This window comes from Bemisia tabaci, chromosome 6 (assembly GCF_918797505.1).
Source record: "Bemisia tabaci chromosome 6, PGI_BMITA_v3".
NCBI lineage: Eukaryota > Metazoa > Arthropoda > Insecta > Hemiptera > Aleyrodidae > Bemisia > Bemisia tabaci.
Window position 1 is genome coordinate 45,359,446 of NC_092798.1, and position 21,118 is coordinate 45,380,563.

Consider the following 21,118-nt stretch of genomic DNA (forward strand, 5'->3'; position numbering starts at 1 on the left):
GATTTTCTTGAAGCTCTCGACTAGTAGAATAAGATTTTTCTTGTTTACGCGAATTTTATAGTGGTTGGGGGAGTAGGCCCCCCCTAAATCCCCCAAAATTGCTCAGAATTCCGACTTTTCCGTGAATTTCCCCATTTTTCTCGCAAAGATTTGATTTTAGGGCAAAACTCCAAATAACCATTCTGAAAGCTCGTGAAATTTTGGTCTAGAAAAGTTTGTTTGACTTTGACCAGGACCCGCGGTATCCCAAAATGGGGGGCTTAAAATGTCAAAATATCTCAAATTTCCGCGAAAATGATCGTTTCGCCGCGATTTCTCGCCAATAACGCGAAGGAGGTTGGTATCATCGTAAAATTGTTTACCCCTGAAATAATAGAGCATTGGTTTTTCATTCGAGGGCCGGCCTAACCCCTCGTGGGGGGGGAGGGGGCCCCCCCCAGCAGTACCCACCCTATAAAAACCGTCAAGATTGGCCGCTTCCTTGAAGTAGCGTTATGCGCAAAAATGGGCGGCAAAATGAAAACAAGTAGCGTTTGTTCTGAGAGAACATCAATGTGGATTCTTGTAGGGGATGACAGGGGGGAGGGAGGTACATCCTCCTCCCTCCCCCTCCCCCTCCCCCTCCCCCCAAAAAATAATCACGGAAAACGTTAATTAACGCGAAAATTCCACTTTATAAGACGACTTTCAGGGCTTGTCACTGACACGCTTACACTAACATAATTTAACGAGCGGGGGAGGGGAGAGGGTTTACCCTCCCCCCTCCTCTTCCACCCCGTCCCCCTCCCCCTCCCCCAAACAAGTAATCACGAAAAAATGTAAATAAACGCGAAAATTCCATACTCTAAAAGGCGACTTTCAGGGCGTATCATTGTCACGCTCACACTAATATAATTTAATGAGGGGAGGGGGGGGGTTAGACATCTTACCCTCCCCAGCCAACATTACAAAAGGGTGGGGGAGGGGTAATTTATAAACGTTACTTACTTAATAATTGGAGGGACGGGGAAACCTAGCTGCAGTAGGAGAATTTTAAGATTTGAAGGGATACGTAATTAAATCAGGGAACGTCGAGATACTATTTTATTTTTTGGAAATGACAGAAACTGAGGGGAGTTTATTCATCATTGACGGAAATGTACATTCTTAAGCTAACACATGATCTCGGGGATAAAAAGGAAAGATACTCACCGATAGATTGTACTCGTCCTGGTAGACATTTCGTGTTGAAACTTCGCAAACTACCTAATGGTATTTTGATCGAAAAATTCATTTAAAACCAAACTTTTGCTAATATATATGATGACACAAACGATGACACATTGGGGGGGGGGGGGGGGGCATGCGGTCCGGATGAGCAAGGCAAGCACTGCCTGCCCAAATATTTCAGAAGAAAGAGGAAAATTACACCTGTTACATGTTCTAAATTTTAGGAAATGTTTAAACTTTTATTATTGATAAAATGTATTAGTAAGTAAATTGCATCAAAAACAGAAAGAGATAGAGACAGAAATACGTACATAGCAGCCACTAAAGTAGGAAAGCAGTGGCGTGCGGTGGGTTTAGTGACAGGGCAAGCTCTAGCGTTCGCCAGCCGGGGGGGGGGGGGGGGGGGGGGTTAACGTAGTCTCTTTCCCCTCCTCAGGGAGCCTCCCTAGAAAATTGTTAAAATTTTACGGTATTTGCTCTATTTTTCGGATGAAATATGATGGAACGTCTTGAAAAACTGTGGTTTTATTACTTTCTCTCTTACTTATGATTTCATTTACTCAACTTGTTTCAAATGTTACTGAGCATTAGAGGACGGCTCCATGCTCTTAACTCCTAATTTTGCCACTTATTTGAGGTATTGTAGTCTTTATTCTACATTATTTAGAATTTTTTGAGTTTAAAATTAGAAATTAGAAAAATAAGTTAGAAAATTAGAATTTTCTGCGTTTAAAACATGATTGAGAATTTTCTAATTCATCACTAATCAGATCAAGTGGGGGAAATTTTATAGAATTTAAGGGCATTTGCACCGAAGGAGCAATTACAACCGCGACGGATAGAGGGAGCAAGATAGCGCATCGGAGGCAGAAGCAGCGCGCTACGGTGACGGGCGAAGAGAAGCGAGCTGCGATCGCGCAGCGAAGGGCTCGGACTCGGAACGTACCGCTCTACCCGCCCGCCCGCCTTGATTCCGCCGCGCCGAGCAGGGGCTCTCCGCTCAGCTGATCGCAAACGATTCTCCAGCGCATGAGTCGGCCCGTGTTCAGGCCGCGCAGCGCGCTGCGCCATGCCAGCGCCACCTCCATCCGCTCTGGTGCTTACCTTTAGTGGCACTATACGTATTTCTGTCTCTCTCTCTTTCTGTTTTTAATGCAATTTACATACTGAACACGCTTTATAAATATATTTGCTAAAATGTAAAACATGCATCTAACAGGTGTAAGTTTCTTCTTTCTTTTGAAATCTTTGGGCAAGCAGTGCTTGCCTTGCTTATCCGGACCGCACGCCACTGTAGGAAAGCGGCAGAGCGGACGGAGGTGGCGCAGCGAACACGGCGCAGCCAACTTAATATGCTCTGGAGAATCGCTTGCTTTGGGCTGTGAGCGGAGAGCCAGACAGCTCGGCGCGGGGCGGCGGAATTAAGGCGGGCGGGGAAAGGGGTTCGTTCCGAGCAAAGCACTAAACCTACCGCACGCCATGGGGGTGCGGGGGGGGGGGGGGGTATTTTCAAACTTTTAGTATCATAGTGAAAAGAAGTTATTCAAAGATGGATTTTACTAATTCCGGTTGAAAATGCACGTTGAATTGTTGATACTTAATTGTATATGTTCATCGAAAATCCCATTTTTGACCTTGCTTATGTTAATTGATTCACATCAATACGCGATTTTTCAGCCCCATCTCACTCCCTTAAAACTGCACTTTTCTCCCTCTCACCACCTTTTGAATCATTTTGATACCATCTCTACTTACCCTTTTCCACCCGTAGAATGCCTTTCATTATTCAAGGACAACTCTTCTTCAGCCCTTTTCTACGAGACCCAATATGAGAGTCGGCTGATGAGAAGAGCACAATACCAGGAAGTAGTGTTTTGGAGACTCGCGGGTAAGGTAACTCTTAAACCAATGCAATAGGGCGGACATATATAACGAGCACTTCATTCAAAAGTATTGATAGAACATGTAGTATTCCTTAATGTTCTCTACATTAAATGCCCAAAATTTGTATAAGCTAGAATGAAAACAGCTTTTTTCCAACCCCGACCAACAACTCATAAACTCCGCGAATGATAAATTTCGGTCAAACGAGCGAAAGTAAGGCGAAAATTGACTTCTGCAATGAAAATACTGTAGGTGTATCTAGTTTTAAAATAAAAATCCAACTGATTGTATCAGTGGTTTGGCGTCCATTAGATTCGCCGTGTTCGCCGAAGAAAATATTTTGGAACACTTAATAAATACGGCTAAGAATGTGGAAAAAAATATTGAATAGTATACCGCAAATAATTATTGGGCGCTTGGCTTCCGACAGCGGCATGCGGCGCGGGCGCGGCGCGGCGGAGAGAGAAAATCCTGCAACGCGCGGGACCGAACCAGCTATCGAGCGGGATGAGAGCGAGAGGCGAACGGACGGGGTGAGGCAATGATGAAGGGGTAAGGGGTAGAGAGAGAGAGAGAGAGAGGAGTGGCGAGGCACTGCCGCGGCGCGGGGGGCAGCGGGCAGAGCCTATGTTGTGAGCCCGAGTTTCGCATATCATCCGTTTCTCCTCATCGCAGCTTTCATCAAATCGCAATTGCCCGGAAACTAGGACCGCACATCTTATCTGATAAAATCGTTCATCCTTTAGACCAATTTTGAGGGATTAGGCTCGACTAGTCGATGAGTCAATTGTTGGTCTAATTTCATCACGTGAATCGACCTTGTCTGCACGGGACGTTTTCATGGGATTTGTCCCAAGTTCGAATCGCAGGAATGAAACTTCTGAGATTTTTCTCAGTTACCGCGCGTCTCCACGGGACGAGGCTCATACGGTCCTGCGACTAGTTTGCGCGGGAAGATAAATTAGATAGGTAAAGTCGAGTATTTAACCGTCATTAAAATAATAAGTGCACTCAATTGACAATTAGACACATATTTTAACTAAACAAACAGGAACAATGGATTATTCGACAAAATATCGCACAGTCCGTTTACACTTCTTCTTCCTCTCTCGGTGGGTCCTAGGAGTAAAAGGACCATACTTGGTACTGGGAAAAATATTGATCAACTCAATATTTTTCCCAACTTCGTAAGTGGGATTTCTCCCTGGGACAAATCTCGTGAAAAGGCCCGTGGAGACAAGACCGAACGCAGAGGAAAAACGGGGTAAAAAAATACTAGTGCGTGATCAATTTTCAAGGACAATTCTGTAATTTCTCCTACAGTTTTAAATAGATTAAAACGCGTAATATCCGAAATCTAAGCTCAGATTCGGATTCCTCGTGAAAAATCGATGCGATTTCATGTATCATATGTTAGCATAACATGAAGGAAAGAGGTTTAACGACGCGTTTAGATTCTGTCGTACAACCCCATTTGAACTACGCCGCCGCGCCGGTCGCCCGAGATACAACCGAACGGGGAGGCGCGCGCCTGGCGCTAATAACAAGCGTTCGGTTTCGTCCCGAGGAATTCCTGAGCACTACCCATGTTGCCACGTTGCATTCATATGCTCGAATCAGTATGCCTACGTTACGTTACGTGTCTTTCCTTCACGCTATGCTCGGGTATGAAACATGAAATTGCATCTATTTTCAACGAGGAATCCGAATCTGAGCTTCGATTTTGGGTATCACGCGTTTTAAGTCACATGTTCCAAATTCGAAAATCCGAAATGACGGGCGTGGCTTAAAATGCTATCTCGGCTCCTGTTCGATGGATTTTTCTGAAATTCGGTGTCAGAGTATGATACATGAAATCGCATCGATTTTTTACGAGGAATCCGAATATGAGCTTCGATTTGGGTATCACGCGTTTTAAATCAAAATCTGTCAAAATTCGAAAATCCGAAATGACTGAAGTGGCTTAAAATGCTATCTAGGCATGAGGAGCGCTGAGTCATAATGTGTTTTGGTTCCTGTGCTTAAATCGATTGATAACATTTTTAATAATGGACGCAAGAAATAGCTGACCAGGAAACTTAATTAATCGTAAAGTGTGAGTACTTTCGTTTTGATTTTTGATAGTTTCCTTTGAAATTTTAAGTTTGAATGCTGCCATGACCAGGGATTGATAGTACGTAAAAATGCATTCAAAAGCGCAATGACCAAGTTTCATTATCTGAGCCCTGGTTCACCATTTTTGTGTATTGTAATATGTTACCTATTATACTACAATGGCCATTGATAATGAATGAGATATTTGGCATCGTTGAATTCACGGTCTGCATGCTACTTCTATGCACACACTGTGTCTGGCCCTCAAACTGCACATGTTTTATGGAGGGAAAATTTTCCATATTTCGTACAGCCTTCTTTTGCTTCTCACCCAATTTTTTCGGCAATTTTTGTTTTGTTTAGGTCAACAAAAGTAAGGTCAAAAATGAATTCTACAATCAAAAATCCCCACGGAAACAGAGTTTTAACACGAAATGCCCACAAGAACGAGTAAAATTTATCTTTGAGTAGGTATAATATTTTTACTAGCCGTTCTGGGCGCGCTTCGCGCGCCCGTCACGCCTAGCCGGGGGCTACGCCCCCTGGACCCCCGGTCACTCGCTACGCGAGTGACATTCGGCTCGCTTCGCGAGCCGATTTTCTAGTAGTTGCAAATTTTTTATCACTATATTTTGAAGATTTCATAAAAAACATTATGAAATTCTCACTCCACAATTAACTTGTAGAATAATAATGGCAGGGCAAGAAATAGACTATATCTTAAAATGGACGGTCCCCACTTAGTAAAAGCAGCCAACACCACAAAAGGTGAGGAACCATCGTTAGCCACTTTTTTTTTCTTCTTCTTTTTTTTTCTTTACTTTTCTGAAAAAAATTTACTGAAATTTTAGTTGCGTCCCCTAAAAGGAAACACGGAGAAAAAAAATTGTGCATGGAACCCGAAGCTGAGATCATATGGATCTCTGAAGTTTTCGGATCATGCATCCGAAAAGTTAAGGTCCATCTGCCGAAGTTCGGGTCAGACAATTGAAGTAGTTAGGTATATACCGAAGGTTTCAGGTCACTCATCTGAAGTACTCGGTGCATACCGAAGTGCTTCAGATTTCTGACTCAGAGATTTAGGAAAAACACAGTAGAGAATCAAGGAAATCACAGTAGAACAGAGAAAAAAATACAGTCGAATAAATAAAGAAAACTATTATCGAAGAAATTCTAATTATTAGAAAGTAATTAGCTGGCGTAATCAATGCGCAGCTGCATAGGAGCATGAGCGAGATTCATGATTCATCATCAACTAACTGACCGTTGGCCGCTAGGCACCTGGGTGGGCGAGCGACAATACGTAAGCGGTGGCATATGGTTCGATTGACAGAGGAGTGGGGAACGGTCAGACGTAGGGGAAAGGTTCAGGCTGAACCGTTCAGCACAGCGCAGCGTCAGTCACCGGGTGGGGAAGAGAGTCCGGGAGGGGACACTTCCCCTCGAGTGAAATAGAAAAAGGCAGAATGATGTTTCTTCGGAAAGTTTGAAAGAACGCACGTAAAATTGTGTATTTGTGTCATGATATCAAGAAAAGTAAGGTCAAAAATGAATTCCACGATCAGTATAACCCAGACAAAGTTTGGTTTAGTACGAAATCCCCAAGAACGAGTGGAATAGCCGCAACGCAACAAGTTAGTATAATAGTCCAGGCAAATAAGCCATGAAAGGGGCTATAGCCTGCAAAAATCCCGGGTAGCAATGTTTTCATCGATTCCTATGTAATTTTTGACGCTGAATCCGAATTTCAACTTTGCGCCATTAAATTCGGACCGGAAAGTTGCCAAATTTGGCAAAAATGGCCTAAAATCGGCCTTTTTTCCGGATTATGGCCTGTAACTTGCCAAAAATTGATCTGACGATAAAATTAGTTATTTTCAGAAATGAAGCTCGTTAAATTTCCTACAAATCAGTTCCTATACACTTTTTTGCTCAGGGCAAAATTAAGCGCGCTGGCGGGCTCCGAACTTTGTAAAATGTGCGAAAATTGCGCATACTGTAATGTGTTGGGTTATCCTTATTATTTACATCAATTCATTTCACTAAGTGTAAATTTTATCATCTGCACTTAATTTGTCCAGAAATTACTCGTCGGACGATTAAAACAGGAGACATCGGGCAAAAACCGCGAAAAACACAATTTTCGCTCATTTTTTAAAGTTCGGAGCCCGCCAGCGCGCTTGATTTTGCCCTGAGCAAAAAAGTGTATAGGAACTGATTTGTAGGAAATTTAACGAGCTTCATTTCTGAAAATAACTAATTTTATCGTCAGATCAATTTTTGGCAAGTTACAGGCCATAATCCGGAAAAAAGGCCGATTTTAGGCCATTTTTGCCAAATTTGGCAACTTTCCGGTCCGAATTTAATGGCGCAAAGTTGAAATTCGGATTCAGCGTCAAAAATTACATAGGAATCGATGAAAACATTGCTACCCGGGATTTTTGCAAAAACCGCAAAAAAACGCGATTTTCGTTCATTTTTCGAAGTTCGGTGCCCGTCAGCGCGCTTAGTTTTGCCTTGAGCAAAAAAGTGTATAGAAACTTTTTTATGGGAAATTTAACGAACTTTTTTTTAAAACAACCAAATTGTCGTCAGATCAATTTTGGACGAGTCACAGGCCTTAACCCGCAAAAAACCAAATTTTCGCTCATTTTTCAAAGTTTGGAGCCCGCCAGCGCGCTTGATTTTGCCCTGAGCAAAAAAGTGTATAGGAACTGATTTGTAGGAAATTTAACGAGCTTCATTTCTGAAAATAACTAATTTTATCGTCAGATCAATTTTTGGCAAGTTACAGGCCATAATCCGGAAAAAAGGCCGATTTTAGGCCATTTTTGCCAAATTTGGCAACTTTCCGGTCCGAATTTAATGGCGCAAAGTTGAAATTCGGATTCAGCGTCAAAAATTACATAGGAATCGATGAAAACATTGCTACCCGGGATTTTTGCAGGCTCTTTTCCTTGTTTGCCTGGACTATAAGGCGAGGAGCGGGCCAGGCATTTGAGCCGGTGCGTCGCAATGCAAAACGGAATCAGTCAGTGCCGACTCGGCACTGCCGAGGCGGTTTTTTGGACAACTTTCGTGATTGATCGAATATCGCTATGTCCCCGTTAGAAGCTATGGTAAAGAATCGATTGTGCGATATTCGAATAATCGCATTCGAGACGAGTATTTCGATATTCGATTCGTCCACCTGTTTAAAGAATGCAACATGGCGGCTCGGCCATGCACTTGGCCATATGCATTTTCCCACTCAATCACGAATTCACGACCGGTCCCCAGATCGTTCAATTAATTTTAATTTATTGAATCATTAGCCGTTAAAACTGTCATCTTCTCTGCTCCTTTAGAAGTATTTCATCCATTCGAGACGAAGCTTTAACCCCAGGGCCAACGAGAATCCAGAAGAAGCCATGGGAATAGTGCGGAGGAACCAAAATTCAGAGTGGATCTTTACAGGTACGAGTCGTTTTTCTTGTATGTATTCCTTTCCATCGCCTCTCCCATTTTTCCGAAAATTTAGTGTAATGAACCGATAGGAAATTGTACGGCCGTTATTATGGGTCCTATGATATTTTCCTCTAAGATTGAAAGTTTAAAAGTAAAATGAGGAGGAAGGTCGCTGATCATAAGAATTTTTGCCTGCGCCCTTTTTAAAACCCTTATTTTTGGTCACGAAAATTATTTTTTCGAAAATTTTGTGTAATGAACCGATAGGAAATTTCACGGCCGTTATCATGGGTCCTATGATATTTTCCTCTAAGATTGACAGTTTAAAAGTAAACTGAGGAGAAAGGTCGCTGATCATAACATTTTTTGCCTGCGCCCTTTTTAAAACCCTTATTTTTGGTCACGAAAATTATTTTTTCGAAAATGTTGTGTAATGAACCGATAGGAAATTTCACGGCCGTTATTTCGGGTCCTATGACATTTTCCTCTAAGATTGAAAGTTAAAAAGTAAAATGAGGAGAAAGGTCGCTGATCATAAGAATTTTTGCCTGCGCCCTTTTTAAAACCCTTATTTTTGGTCACGAAAATTATTTTTTCGAAAATTGTGTGTAATGAACCGATAGGAAATTTCACGGTCGTTATTTCGGGTCCTATGACATTTTCCTCTAAGATTGAAAGTTTAAAAGTAAAATGAGGAGAAAGGTCGCTGATCATAAGAATTTTTGCCTGCGCCCTTTTTAAAACCCTTATTTTTGGTCACGAAAATGATTTTTTCGAAAATTTTGTGTAATGTACCGAAAGGAAATTTTACGGCCGATATTTCGGGTCCTATGACATTTTCCTCTAAGATTGAAAGTTTAAAAGTAAAATGAGGAGGAAGGTCGCTGATCGTAAGAATTCTAGCCGCAGCCTTTCTCGAATGTGAGCCGGTGCGAGAAGAACGGAGTCTGGCTCAGAGGCGGATTTCTTGCCAACTTTTGTGAATGATCGAATATGGCCACGTCCCCGTTAGAAGCTATGGTAAAGAATCGATAGTGCGATACTCGAATAATCGCATTCGATACGATATTCGATATTCGTTCGCAGAAAGCAACATCGCGGCCATGCGTACGCCAATGCAATGTAATACGCATATTTACGCGCAATCACGGCCGGTCCCCAGATCGTTCAATTAATTTTGATTTATTTAATTATCAGCCGTTAAAACTGTCATCTCTGCTCAATTAAAAGTATTCCATCAATTCGAGACAACGAGAATCAAACAACAAAGACAAACCTAACAGAAGTTTTTTGAGGTTATTTCGGTTTTTCGATTTTCAATCGGTACAGCGGGTGGCACAGGTAGTGATTGTTTAATAGTAGTTTAATAAATTAATAATGTGATAATTTGATATCCTTATCAACGTCATAATATTATCAATGAATAATTATTAAAAGTTTCACGCACATGTCAGGAAGCGTTTCTTCGTTTGACTTCGGGTACTTGTTGCCGCTAGCCTCCGAAATTCAGATTGGATCTTTACAGGTACGAGTCGTTTTTCTTGTATGTATTCCTTTCCATCGCCTCTCCCATTTTTCCGAAAATTTAGTGTAATGAACCGATAGGAAATTGTACGGCCGTTATCATGGGTCCTATGATATTTTCCTCTAAGATTGAAAGTTTAAAAGTAAACTGAGGAGAAAGGTCGCTGATTATAACATTTTTTGCCTGCGCCCTTTTTAAAACCCTTATTTTTGGTCACGAAAATTATTTTTTCGAAAATTTTGTGTAATGAACCGATAGGAAATTTCACGGCCGTTATTTCGGGTCCTATGACATTTTCCTCTAAGATTGAAAGTTTAAAAGTAAACTGAGGAGATAGGTCGCTGATCATAACATTTTTTGCCTGCGCCCTTTTTAAAACCCTTATTTTTGGTCACGAAAATTATTTTTTCGAAAATTGTGTGAAATGAACCGATAGGAAATTTCACGGTCGTTATTTCGGGTCCTATGACATTTTCCTCTAAGATTGAAAGTTTTAAAGTAAAATTAGGAGGAAGGTTGCTGATCGTAAGAATTCTAGCCGCAGCCTTTCTTGAATGTGAACCGGTGCGAGAAGAACGGAGTCTGGCTGCATATACCTAACCTCACTCCTCACACAATAACAAAATTCTGTGTTTGTGTTGTGATAGTGATTATAGTGATTAGTGATCATGTATGTAATAGCATTTTTTCTCTCTAACATTCTTCATCAAAGTCCGAATTCATTTCTTTGTCGTCAATTATTCAATTAATATAGCTGTAAGTACAATTTGTCTTCACCTGAAACGCATTTTTTCTGTTGAGATCCGATGTAGGAAAATGAACAGCACTGCAGTGCGCAACTTGCAACTCCTGCAATTTTACCGTCTACTTCAGCTCAGTGACGGATTTGGGATTTGCGAGTCTGTAAGTACAGCCTGTGGTGTGGGCTCTCCTAAAGTTCACTCACTGAAGAAGATGAGTTCAGTGAAAACTTACTCAGCAGAGAGGACCAAGGGTGGACCCTGCGTGGATTGAATTGAAATTGCCGCTGCCCTCTTTATTGCGCTTTAAGGTGTTTTATACATGTGCGTTAGGTTTTAGGTTGATACACATTGTGTGGGAAAAGAAGAAAAGAAGTCTCGGCTTAGAAAGACTATGAAAAACAAGGACAAATACCTCTGTCTAGAAGAAAATCATGAGGTCTAGGTTGAGGGGGAAAGAGAAAACACTGCAGAATGGACTCTTCGGCACATGCATAATGCACCTGTGTGATGAATCCGGTGTGGCTTAAGCCAGGGCTGCAGTCAAATGAAATGGTCTTGAGGAAAAAAATTATTACCACTGGAGAACACAGCGAAGTTCATGTCTATCAAGTTATTTTGAAGGGTTTATTTGATATCCGAATCACAGAAGATTGCAATAGAACATGACAAATACTTCACTTTTTAATCCCGGTTGTCGGGCATTGAATCAATCTTCAATCTTCTATCAATCTTCAACCAATCTTCAATCTTCGTTCAATCTTTTTAGTATGCTGAGACTAACTTAGCAATTAATTTTTTTTCTGTTACAGTCAGTGATTATTTCAGTAGATTTACTCTGAAAATTCATATAGCATTTCCATGTGAATACTTGTCATATGGCCGGAGAAGAATCTGTATTGAAGTCAAGAGAGCCTCTTGTTTTCCGCAATGCGCTTGACAACTGGAAGGTCTTTCATTGGACATTTGATGACTGGACTCATTTCTTTAGGGGTCAACCTCTAAAATTTCGTGTCGGCTCCAAAAAGTGCAGTAAGGTTAGCAGTATTTGTTGGCTATCACTTCTTTGTGTTTCGTCTTTCCAAAACGGTGATCAGACAGGGAATGCTGAGTTTAGGATTGGGGAATCTAGGAAAAATTAGTGACCAGAGAGAGCGAAATTTCCATCTTTCTGTTTGCTTCCGATTTTCTCTGCCAAGTGTCAGAAAAATATCATAACTTCAAGAATTTAATTGATTTTAATCTGAGTTCAATAACTCTCTGTAACTAACCATTTAATAAAAACGGAATTTTGCCCAATAGAGATTTGGACTGCATTAAACAGAAAGAAACCAAGTCACATCAGCTATTGCTAAAAGTAATTGGGCAATCTAATTTTTTTACATTAAAACGGTTGTGCGGATTTTAGTGCAAATTTCAGGGAATTTTCTCCATAGTTGGAAGCAAATTCTTTAAAATTTTCCAAGGAACCTGCACAAATGTTCTCTCCTCAAAAATCAATTTGTCCAGTAACATTTGGCAATAGCTGATGTGGCCTGGTTCCTTTCTGTTGAATGCGGTCCGTTTAAGCTCTTCATTTAGTTGAAAAATAAAATTGTGTCTCAAGTAAAATAAGTACACTGAAATTAACTCTGAACATTTAAAAAAAAATTATGATCCATGCAAGCTGTCCGTAGCAGAGTACATCTTGCATTAAAGGATAATGATAATAATATAAAAGTGGAGGAAGACTTTATGCTTGCATGACTTTAAAAATAAAATCACATTTTTTGTTGAAAAAGCATCTGAAGATATTGCAGTCAAGTCTATTCCTTACAATAGATGCAGACTTCATTATTTAGAAATTTATGCTGTGATCCTTGGAAAGGGATAAGGTAAGAAGGAAAAAACAGATCAATGGAAAGGGATTAGCTGATAGGCTAATTGAATAAGTAAAAAATCCTTGCAAGCATCAGAGAATAGACCACTAGACAAGGTACGAATTTCAGCACTCTGATACATGATTCTCAATCAAAATTTCATGTAAAAAACGATGCGCACAACAAAAATTACCAAAATCAACTCCTTACGAAGATATTTAATGATTATTGATGCGTGAATTCAAACTACCCGCTCATGAAAACTCAATACTCGATGTGACTCACATCGCGCGCTAAACATTATCATGACAGTCTCTGCTGGACATTAATATTTAAAAATAAATAAATGATCAAATGTCAGTTTTTTGGTTGCTTTTAAAATTCAAGTATGTATCTAATGCAATATTTCAGGAGCCCCAGTGGGAACGCTCATCCAGAACCATCACAATGACTTTAGACGAATTTAAAAATCTAGCGGTTGAAGATTCTGACTCCTGGTACTATTTTGATTACAAACATTTAAACGAATATTGTGATCATGATACTTCATTTTTAGATGTGAGTATGAAAGAAACCCTTCGAAGTCTCATTTTTTGCACCGCACTGCTTTTCAACTTTTCTATGGCTTGAGGTAGATTAGAAGTAGTGGTGAAGGGCGCGGTCTAATGTAGACAGCAATGCCCATGAATAACTGCCTCAAAAAATGTCGAGGTCAAGTAATCTTAAATGAACAGCAATGTGAAGGCAGCTTCAAAATATGTATGTGAAGACAAAGAACTCTCTACACCCCTGTAATTGAGGAATGAGGAGGGTACGGAAAAAAGGGCTCTAAAGGCTTAATCCATATTACTGATATTAAAGGCTTTAATCCATATTACTGATATTAAAGGCTTTAATCCATATTACTGATATTAAAGGCTTTAATCCATATTACTGATATTAAAGGCTTAACCCATATCACTGATATACTTTAGAAATACGCTATATGAACCTCCAAGCGTTGCTAAAGTGTCTTCAATAAAGGACGAATTATTGAGATAGTTGTGAATATCTTTCTTTCAATGTTTCCGACAATTTTGTTCGCAATTTAATCTAAAACATCTGAAAATTTTGAGGTAAATTATGCATGACTTTCACACTGTTTAATTTTTTTAACAGGGGTAATTCGGCAACATTCCATTGTTCATACAGCGTTTTTCCTTAGTACAGCGTAATAGTTCATATAAGCTCGTTTGCTGAGACCACTGCAACCTGCCTATTCAAACAAATTAATTCAAAGAAACAAACTCGCTTATGTTTTACGAGCCGCCCTCCCTGAACCCTCCCCAATCGTTGAAATCAGGGGTTTTATTAACAGTACGAATGGGTGTTTGGACAAACTTTATCAGTGTATGATCACCTAAAATATTTTCAGATGATAAAGTAAGTTGCTTCTTTCCATTTAAAGAAAAGGCATGTCGTGCCACAAGTCGGAACACCTCCATTCTCCTATTATTTAAATATTAATAAGGTTTGCTCATTCTTTAAGTAGTAGATCAATTTAAAGGAAGTAAAATCCAAGTGGTGAAGTTTATTGTTTTATCAGGGCCTTCATATTTCAATTATCTGTAAAAAGCATTTTAGTGTATTTTTTTGCAGGAAATACACAATTGCGTTTTTTCAACTTTGGTCTACTCGTTCTTGTGCAGGATATCAACTGGAGCTGTGTAGGCTTACCTGAAAGATCAGGAAAGGACTCAACTCTTTGGATTGGATCAAAGGGTGCACACACTCCATGCCATATTGATACTTATGGTTGTAATTTTGTCGCTCAAATTTTTGGCAGGTAGGATTTTTTGCACAACTGCTGAGTATTCAAATCTTTTGCTGCGTTGATTAGCTATTTTTGCCATTATTTATGATGAACTCTGGGAAAATTAATCTTAGCTGCATAATCAAACTATGAAGGAAAGCAAATATAACGGATCTCTTTAAAAATGCTGTTTTTGAAAAAGGCCAGGATCTTAAATGAATAATCCAATCAGACTTTTAGTGCCCAACCCAAAAATGACATCCATTTGCATTTGATTTGGTCAGGTAGGACATATCATTCCAAAATTACATACGCTAGGTGCTATGAAAAGACTGGAAAATTGTGTAAAAGCTATCATGTGAATAAAAAGGAAGTCTTGACAAGTAAGGAGGATGCTATCTCCGATTGTTTGAACACAGAGAAACTTGATAATGGTATCCAGTAAAATGCAGTCCCTGCTCCCTTATAATTTCCTATATTTACAAGACTATTTTCAACATTCACGAAGTGGAGCTTAGGCCCTTTTTTTTGGAAAGCAGCTTTTTTAATTAAGCATAGTCTTAAGTGCATGTAAACAAATTTTCATGATCCCAGCTGCAAAATTAAAGGAGAATTTTCAGAAATAGTTCTTGACTTTCAATTTATTAACATTGAGCAGCTAAATTTTCAAAATTATGCACAAGTTCTTTTCACTCACATGATACATAAGCTGAGAACCATTTTTCCACATTAAGTCTTATGTTTTGTCATCATCTGACTGCCATTGAACTGTTTAATTTGATGGATTTTCAGGAAAAGGTGGCTGCTGTTTCCCCCAGATACAGTTCAGTTGAAGCCAAGCAGAATTCCATATGAAGAGTCTAGTATATACACACACATCAACTTTCAGTGCAGTCGAAACTATGGTAAGCACAGGGTCCCCCCCCCTCCCCCTGGTCAGCCTCCCAGAATTTCAGTCTTTGTGTAAGCTTGTAAAATAAAAGTGGCCTAAATACTAGAGGCCACTTTGTCACCTTCCAACCAAAGTATCACAAGCGCCTTTTGTCTCTAGGTTTAATGTTGCAAAACTTCTCAAACTTGTCCAATTTGTTTACGGAATAACTAACGAACAAAATCACTTAAAAATTGTACCTTAATATCTCTTTTCTCATCAAGATTAATTTTTGACATTTTCATGAAGTTGCATGCAAGAGTTTTAAAGGAAAAATTAAAACATACTTGAAATGTTTGGTAACATAGCATCTAAGCGTAAATGGCACTTGTGATACTTTGGCCGGAAGGTGACGACTTAAAATGTATTTTTTGTTAATTCTCTCACAAGTTTGACCTTAGAAACTTGATCGAGTGTGGGGTGTATTAATACAAAGATGGGTGTTTTAGCCTTCCTCATTTGTAGGGCTGAAATATTTTGTGTTAGTATGCACTTTGCTCATTAGAATTTTTGCATGGTGCCTAAGAATTTAAAGTGACCATCAAAATAGTGTTGAACAATGGGCCAGTTTTTTCCTCCTCTGAATCTCGTTTTACCAGTCTGTTGAGTATCACTAATTAACAATTAATTTTTAAGTCCTGACATCGATTTTCTACAATAAGCACTAACTGGGATATCGTCCCTTGAAAAAATCAGCAGATGACTTCATCCACTGCGCTGATGTAGACTGGGGTTTCTTTCGCACAGTTCTATCGTCAATCAATATCGTATTTTTGACTGAACTTTACTCAGTTTGCTCCAAAACGATTACAAAACTGTGTAGTTCAAGATGAAGAAACAATGATTTACTACATTTTAATGTATGGTGTAATTCAGTTTTGTTTTTTGATAGATATCTCCGTTAAAATTAGATGTGAAAACTCAGCATTGAGACGTAGTTCATCTTACAATATTTCTAAAGAAGGAATGCAAGACAAATGTGTGGCAGCTCCCTTTCATGTGTAGATCATTTATAAAAAACCTCTCTTATGAATTTCGTTTGCAGATCCAAAATTGATTGAAAAGGCATTCTCTGTAGAGTTAGACCCAGGTGATGTGCTGTTTGTTCCCCCTCAATGGTGGCATTATGTGGAGAACTTGTCAACTGCTATCAGCATTAACACATGGGTACCTATGGTATGTTGTAGTTTTTTTAATAATACATCTCTCCCTGACTTGTAACTTTATAATTATTAGTTACCTCGAACAAAAAGAAAAAGATACGTCAAATCAAGCTAATCTGATTTTACTTTGAAAGACGAGTGGGGCTCACTCCAATTCTTTCTTGCATTTAGAATAAAATAAAATCACGTTCTGCTGATTCAAATGAATATGCAAGAAAAATCAAAGGAACACTGTGTTACTATGCTAAGCAAGAAAAGGTTCCTACATTTCGGATTTCGCAAGTTTCCCCAGAAATATAATCTAGGAACAAGACAACTTTCATATATACATAATTTGTTATTTCAGGATACATACTGTAGGGGATGAAATGGATTGCATTTTGCAAAAAGGAACCACTAGCATTGCAATGATGCTAAGATTGTGCAACTTCTTTGCAATAAAATTGCGGAAATTGTGAAAAACTATGAAATTGAGATGGTAATTTTTGTCTTAAATTTACAGTTTTTAGCGAGTAAAATAGAAACTATGAAGGGATAATCAGGTTTTTCCTCAAGACAAAAGAAGTTGCACAATCTTAGCAACATTGCAATGCTAGTGGTTCCTTTTTGCAAAATGCAATCCAAATATATATCCTAAAAAAATGAAAACTGTACATGATTAGATTTTATAGTGTATTTTCCCATGGAAGCACACCATTTTCTTTCTTCTTCTTTGCAAAGCTGTTTATTTGTATAAAACTCTTACAACCTGGCGTGGCGTCCTGCAGTTTTTTCATAGCAGAGTAGAACACAAGATTCTTTATTTTTACCTATCTGGACTGAATATTTGTTTACCAAAATATCGGTCATTTTTGAGCATGAAGAATTAATATTCAATGGGCCTGTCGCAAACTCCAGCTAGAGTTAGGAGAGTTGTATTTTATGGAAAATGACTCCAAAATTACAAAGTGTCATTTACATTTGGAAGAATGTATTCTCAATTCAAAATTCGCCCATAGTTAAGATCCATTTTCTTTTAATAATTCCAATACTGAAAACTCTAGCTTCTGAGGTTTTTTTTTCTTTTAATTTCATTTGTTTCTCTATTATTTTCTTTCTTTCTTTCAGATGTTAAAACACCTCTTAAAATTAAACTTATTCGTTGAATTTCTGCAAGTGGGTTCAGTCAAGTTTTCAATAACAGAAAAAAAATCTCTCTAGGCAACGGTGCGCCAACAACATTTGTTTTTTTATGCTGGCAGCAATAATGACCACATCTAAAATTCTCGACCCACCTCCCGAGGTACATAAAAAAAGGTTGGATGCAAACATTGGCCAAAATTATCAAATTTAGTTCTGGACCTCAGCAAAACAGTTTTATCCTTTGGGTTGCAAATCTGTCAATCTGGTCGAAAAAGTTGACCAAATCCACCTGCGGAAATTTGCCTAGTATACTGCCACCAGTACTTTCTCTCTTTCGTTCCATCTCCCTCCATCAGTCAATTCTTTCATTCTTGATTCTTCAGCTTTGTCAAAGGAGTGTCTGGTTCAAATTTTATCACTGCCACTAAACCATTTTTGATAAATTCTGTCTATTTTCTTTTTCCTTTTTTTCCCCCAGGCAACAGACAATTTAGCCAGGTTGAAGGAATGTCTTGTTCGGTTTTTAGTGACCACCATCAAACCAACTTTAACTTCTGAAATGTGTCTCGAGCTTTTAAATCCTAATGAAGTAAGTCAAAAAGGGATATTCTCTTTTTTCCAGGCATCAAATTCTGTTTTCTTTTTTTTAATTTCACTATTTTTCTAGCCTAGCAATTATAGAAGGAAGATTACTAAATCGGAATTGACTTTTGCTGGCAGAAACAATGAGGATTGTAGCGTTTAATTAAATGCTATATCGACGGTGAAACTACCAAACTACGTATCTCGGTTTGCGACTTCGCAGACTTCCTGTCATACTTTATTTTTTAAATGAAAAGCTACTTAACATCCAGTCTTGAAAATTTCTGTGATTTTTCCTCTTTGTGCGGAGAAAATTCCGTGAAAATTTCAAGGAATGATATTGATTTGGTCTACTTCAAAAAAATAAAATGTGAGCGTAGATTTTTAAACACCGCAAACGAGATACGTGGTTTGGTAGTTTCACTGTCGATATCCATTTTCTAATTATCTCTGCCAATTCTAAAGCTAATAGTGGGTTGCATGAGAAAGCATGAAAAATTATTTGTTTTTCAAAATATACCAGGAGCAGACACCCCAACTTGAGAAGAGTTAAATTTACTGGTTCTCAATCGAAAACTTCATTGAATTAGCTCTCTCACCCCTTCTTATTTGAATAATATTTAACCCTAAAGTCCAAAACACTTTTCATCATTAATTTTAAGATTTCTCTTCCCTGTTAAAGGAATATTCTATGTAAATTTCAAGTTATGAAGTTGGCGTGTTTCCCTTTGAAAACATAAAATTGGAGCGAAACACCTAAATAGGTATGAGTGGTTGTATCTCTGTAGTCATCGATTACTACGATTACTACTAAGGAACAATACCATTTGTCGGCAAACTGACGATTTTACAAGACCAAGAAAAATGTTTGCATTCTGTTTAATGTTGAGGTTAGATTTGTGATTTCTTTTTTTTACATTACAGCGCTCCATTCTGTAGAATGCGGCAAAGTCGCAAACTCATTTCCACCAGAATCGTTAGTGAGGGGCTACTGTTCCTTAGCCCTTGTTATGCCCCTAAATAAAGCTTTCAGTGCAAGCCTTTCTAAGTGATGAATTGTATGATTCATTTCAGGATGACATCGAAAGTTCAGCAGAGTGTTTGGAAAAATTATCCCATTGTATCACTCAGCTACCAGTTGGTCATCAAAATGACTCAGAGGATCAGGGAGAAAGTCTTGTCAAGAAAAGGAAACTTTGCCACTTGAATTTCAAAGCAGTCGAACGTATTTCAAAGGAGCAAATTGACAATTTAATGAATTCTTGCAGCTGTGATAGAGCAGATGATCAACAAAAAGATCTGCCATTGGTATTTTCATTAGTAAATTCATTCTGTGATGAAAAAGTCCTAGATAGTGTCTCTCAGAACTTACTGAGTCATTACACGTAACGTGAAATTTATCATCTGTGTAATTGTCCAGCCAACAGATAAATGTGCCTCATGGGACGGCCAATGTTGAGTTTCATCGAATTTTATCCATTTGCCTCCTGTCTATAACCCTCCTATAGCCAAAATATTTTTCTTGTTTTAAAATTTTATTAGATTTCCCTCCTAAAAATTACATGTTCAGCCTAGTCATTCAAACTTCATTGTAATAGGGAAAGTAATTGATTTTTTGAAAATGAATGTAATGAAGAATTTCATTAAGAATTCAATTAAAACATCATCTTTGCCTTCAATAAATCTTTGCAATCATTTCGAGGTATCATTCTATTCTTGCATTTTATTTATGGCAGTCGTTCTGTCAAGAAAAAATTTTTCAATACATCCAAGATTAAGTAGATCTCTCTTTGAGCATCACCTAGGACTCTCAAGGAAAGAGCCTCGTTAAATCTACTCTCCATGGTAAGCCATTCCTCATTTCCTCTCACTGACAACTGCGAATGAAACACATCAAAGATTTTTAACAAAGAATGTAAACATGAAAGGGACCACCTAATGTAACTAAATTTTTCCATTTAGTAAATTTTGCAACTGCTCCAAGTGTTTTGAATGCATATGATTTGATCGGTTTGAGGGGGTAGCACCAAATTAGGTACATGCACTTAAGCGTATTAACGCAAATTGAAACTCTTTAAACAGTCCGTCAATCAATAAAATAAATAAATGAGTGGTAGAAAAAATTCATTCCTTTTTTAATCTGGGGGAAAAATTTTGTATGAAAAGCTGATAGAAAAAATGTTAAGAGCCACCTGGCGGACGGGTGACTTTCTGTATCTGTGCTTCTCTTAACTTATTCCTCCAGATACATGAGAGCGATTTCTATTAAAATCTCCATTACTGAATTTTTTACCTACTTTTCAATCATTCAATTTGTGAAGAATTTGCCTGGAGAACTGTTTGTCCCTCTCCCGACGGACGTTCATACTTTATAAATAGATACATCGAGCAAGTCTATTATTCAATATTTTGCAATTGAGAGCCCTGCCATCGGAGCATAAAACTGCTGTTTGTGACCGTCAATTCTGTAAAGTTGCTTATGAAATAAACCCAAAAAAAAGAGATGGATTTTCAATAAAAAAAATAATAGTTTTAATTTCAAAAATTGCAACACAACCATACAACAATGTCTGAAATTGAATTTCAAACTTGTTTTTGATAATATGCGTGTCTTTTGAAGACTCACAAATGGACAGAGCTTAATGGCAGAAACGCAGCAAGTCGCATTTTGGAAGAAAATGAGTTAAGAGTAGTTTTGAATATAACTGGTCGTAAATTCTCTACTGTCAAATATTCAAAGTTGAGTAAAAGTATTTCGAACGTGAAAATA

At 38.5% G+C, this 21,118-nt stretch overlaps 1 protein-coding gene across 3 annotated transcripts; it reads left to right on the plus strand.

Annotated features, from left to right (window-relative positions):
• The first annotated feature begins 8,425 nt into the window (after positions 1 to 8,425).
• On the plus strand, positions 8,426 to 20,043 carry HSPBAP1 (HSPB1 associated protein 1). Of its 3 annotated transcripts, none has more exons than XM_072301588.1 (8): positions 8,426 to 8,643; positions 11,712 to 11,936; positions 13,170 to 13,316; positions 14,447 to 14,583; positions 15,343 to 15,455; positions 16,527 to 16,657; positions 18,245 to 18,355; positions 19,423 to 20,043. In XM_072301588.1, exons 2-8 carry the CDS (start codon positions 11,778 to 11,780, stop codon positions 19,735 to 19,737), a joined length of 1,113 nt encoding a protein of 370 aa, XP_072157689.1. In that variant the 5' UTR covers positions 8,426 to 8,643; positions 11,712 to 11,777; the 3' UTR covers positions 19,738 to 20,043. The 3 variants fall into 3 exon arrangements, with proteins under 3 accessions (XP_072157689.1, XP_072157688.1, XP_072157690.1); XM_072301587.1 differs by lacking the exon at positions 8,426 to 8,643 and adding an exon at positions 9,710 to 10,159; XM_072301589.1 differs by lacking the exon at positions 8,426 to 8,643 and adding an exon at positions 10,777 to 10,915.
• The last annotated feature ends 1,075 nt before the right edge of the window (positions 20,044 to 21,118 follow it).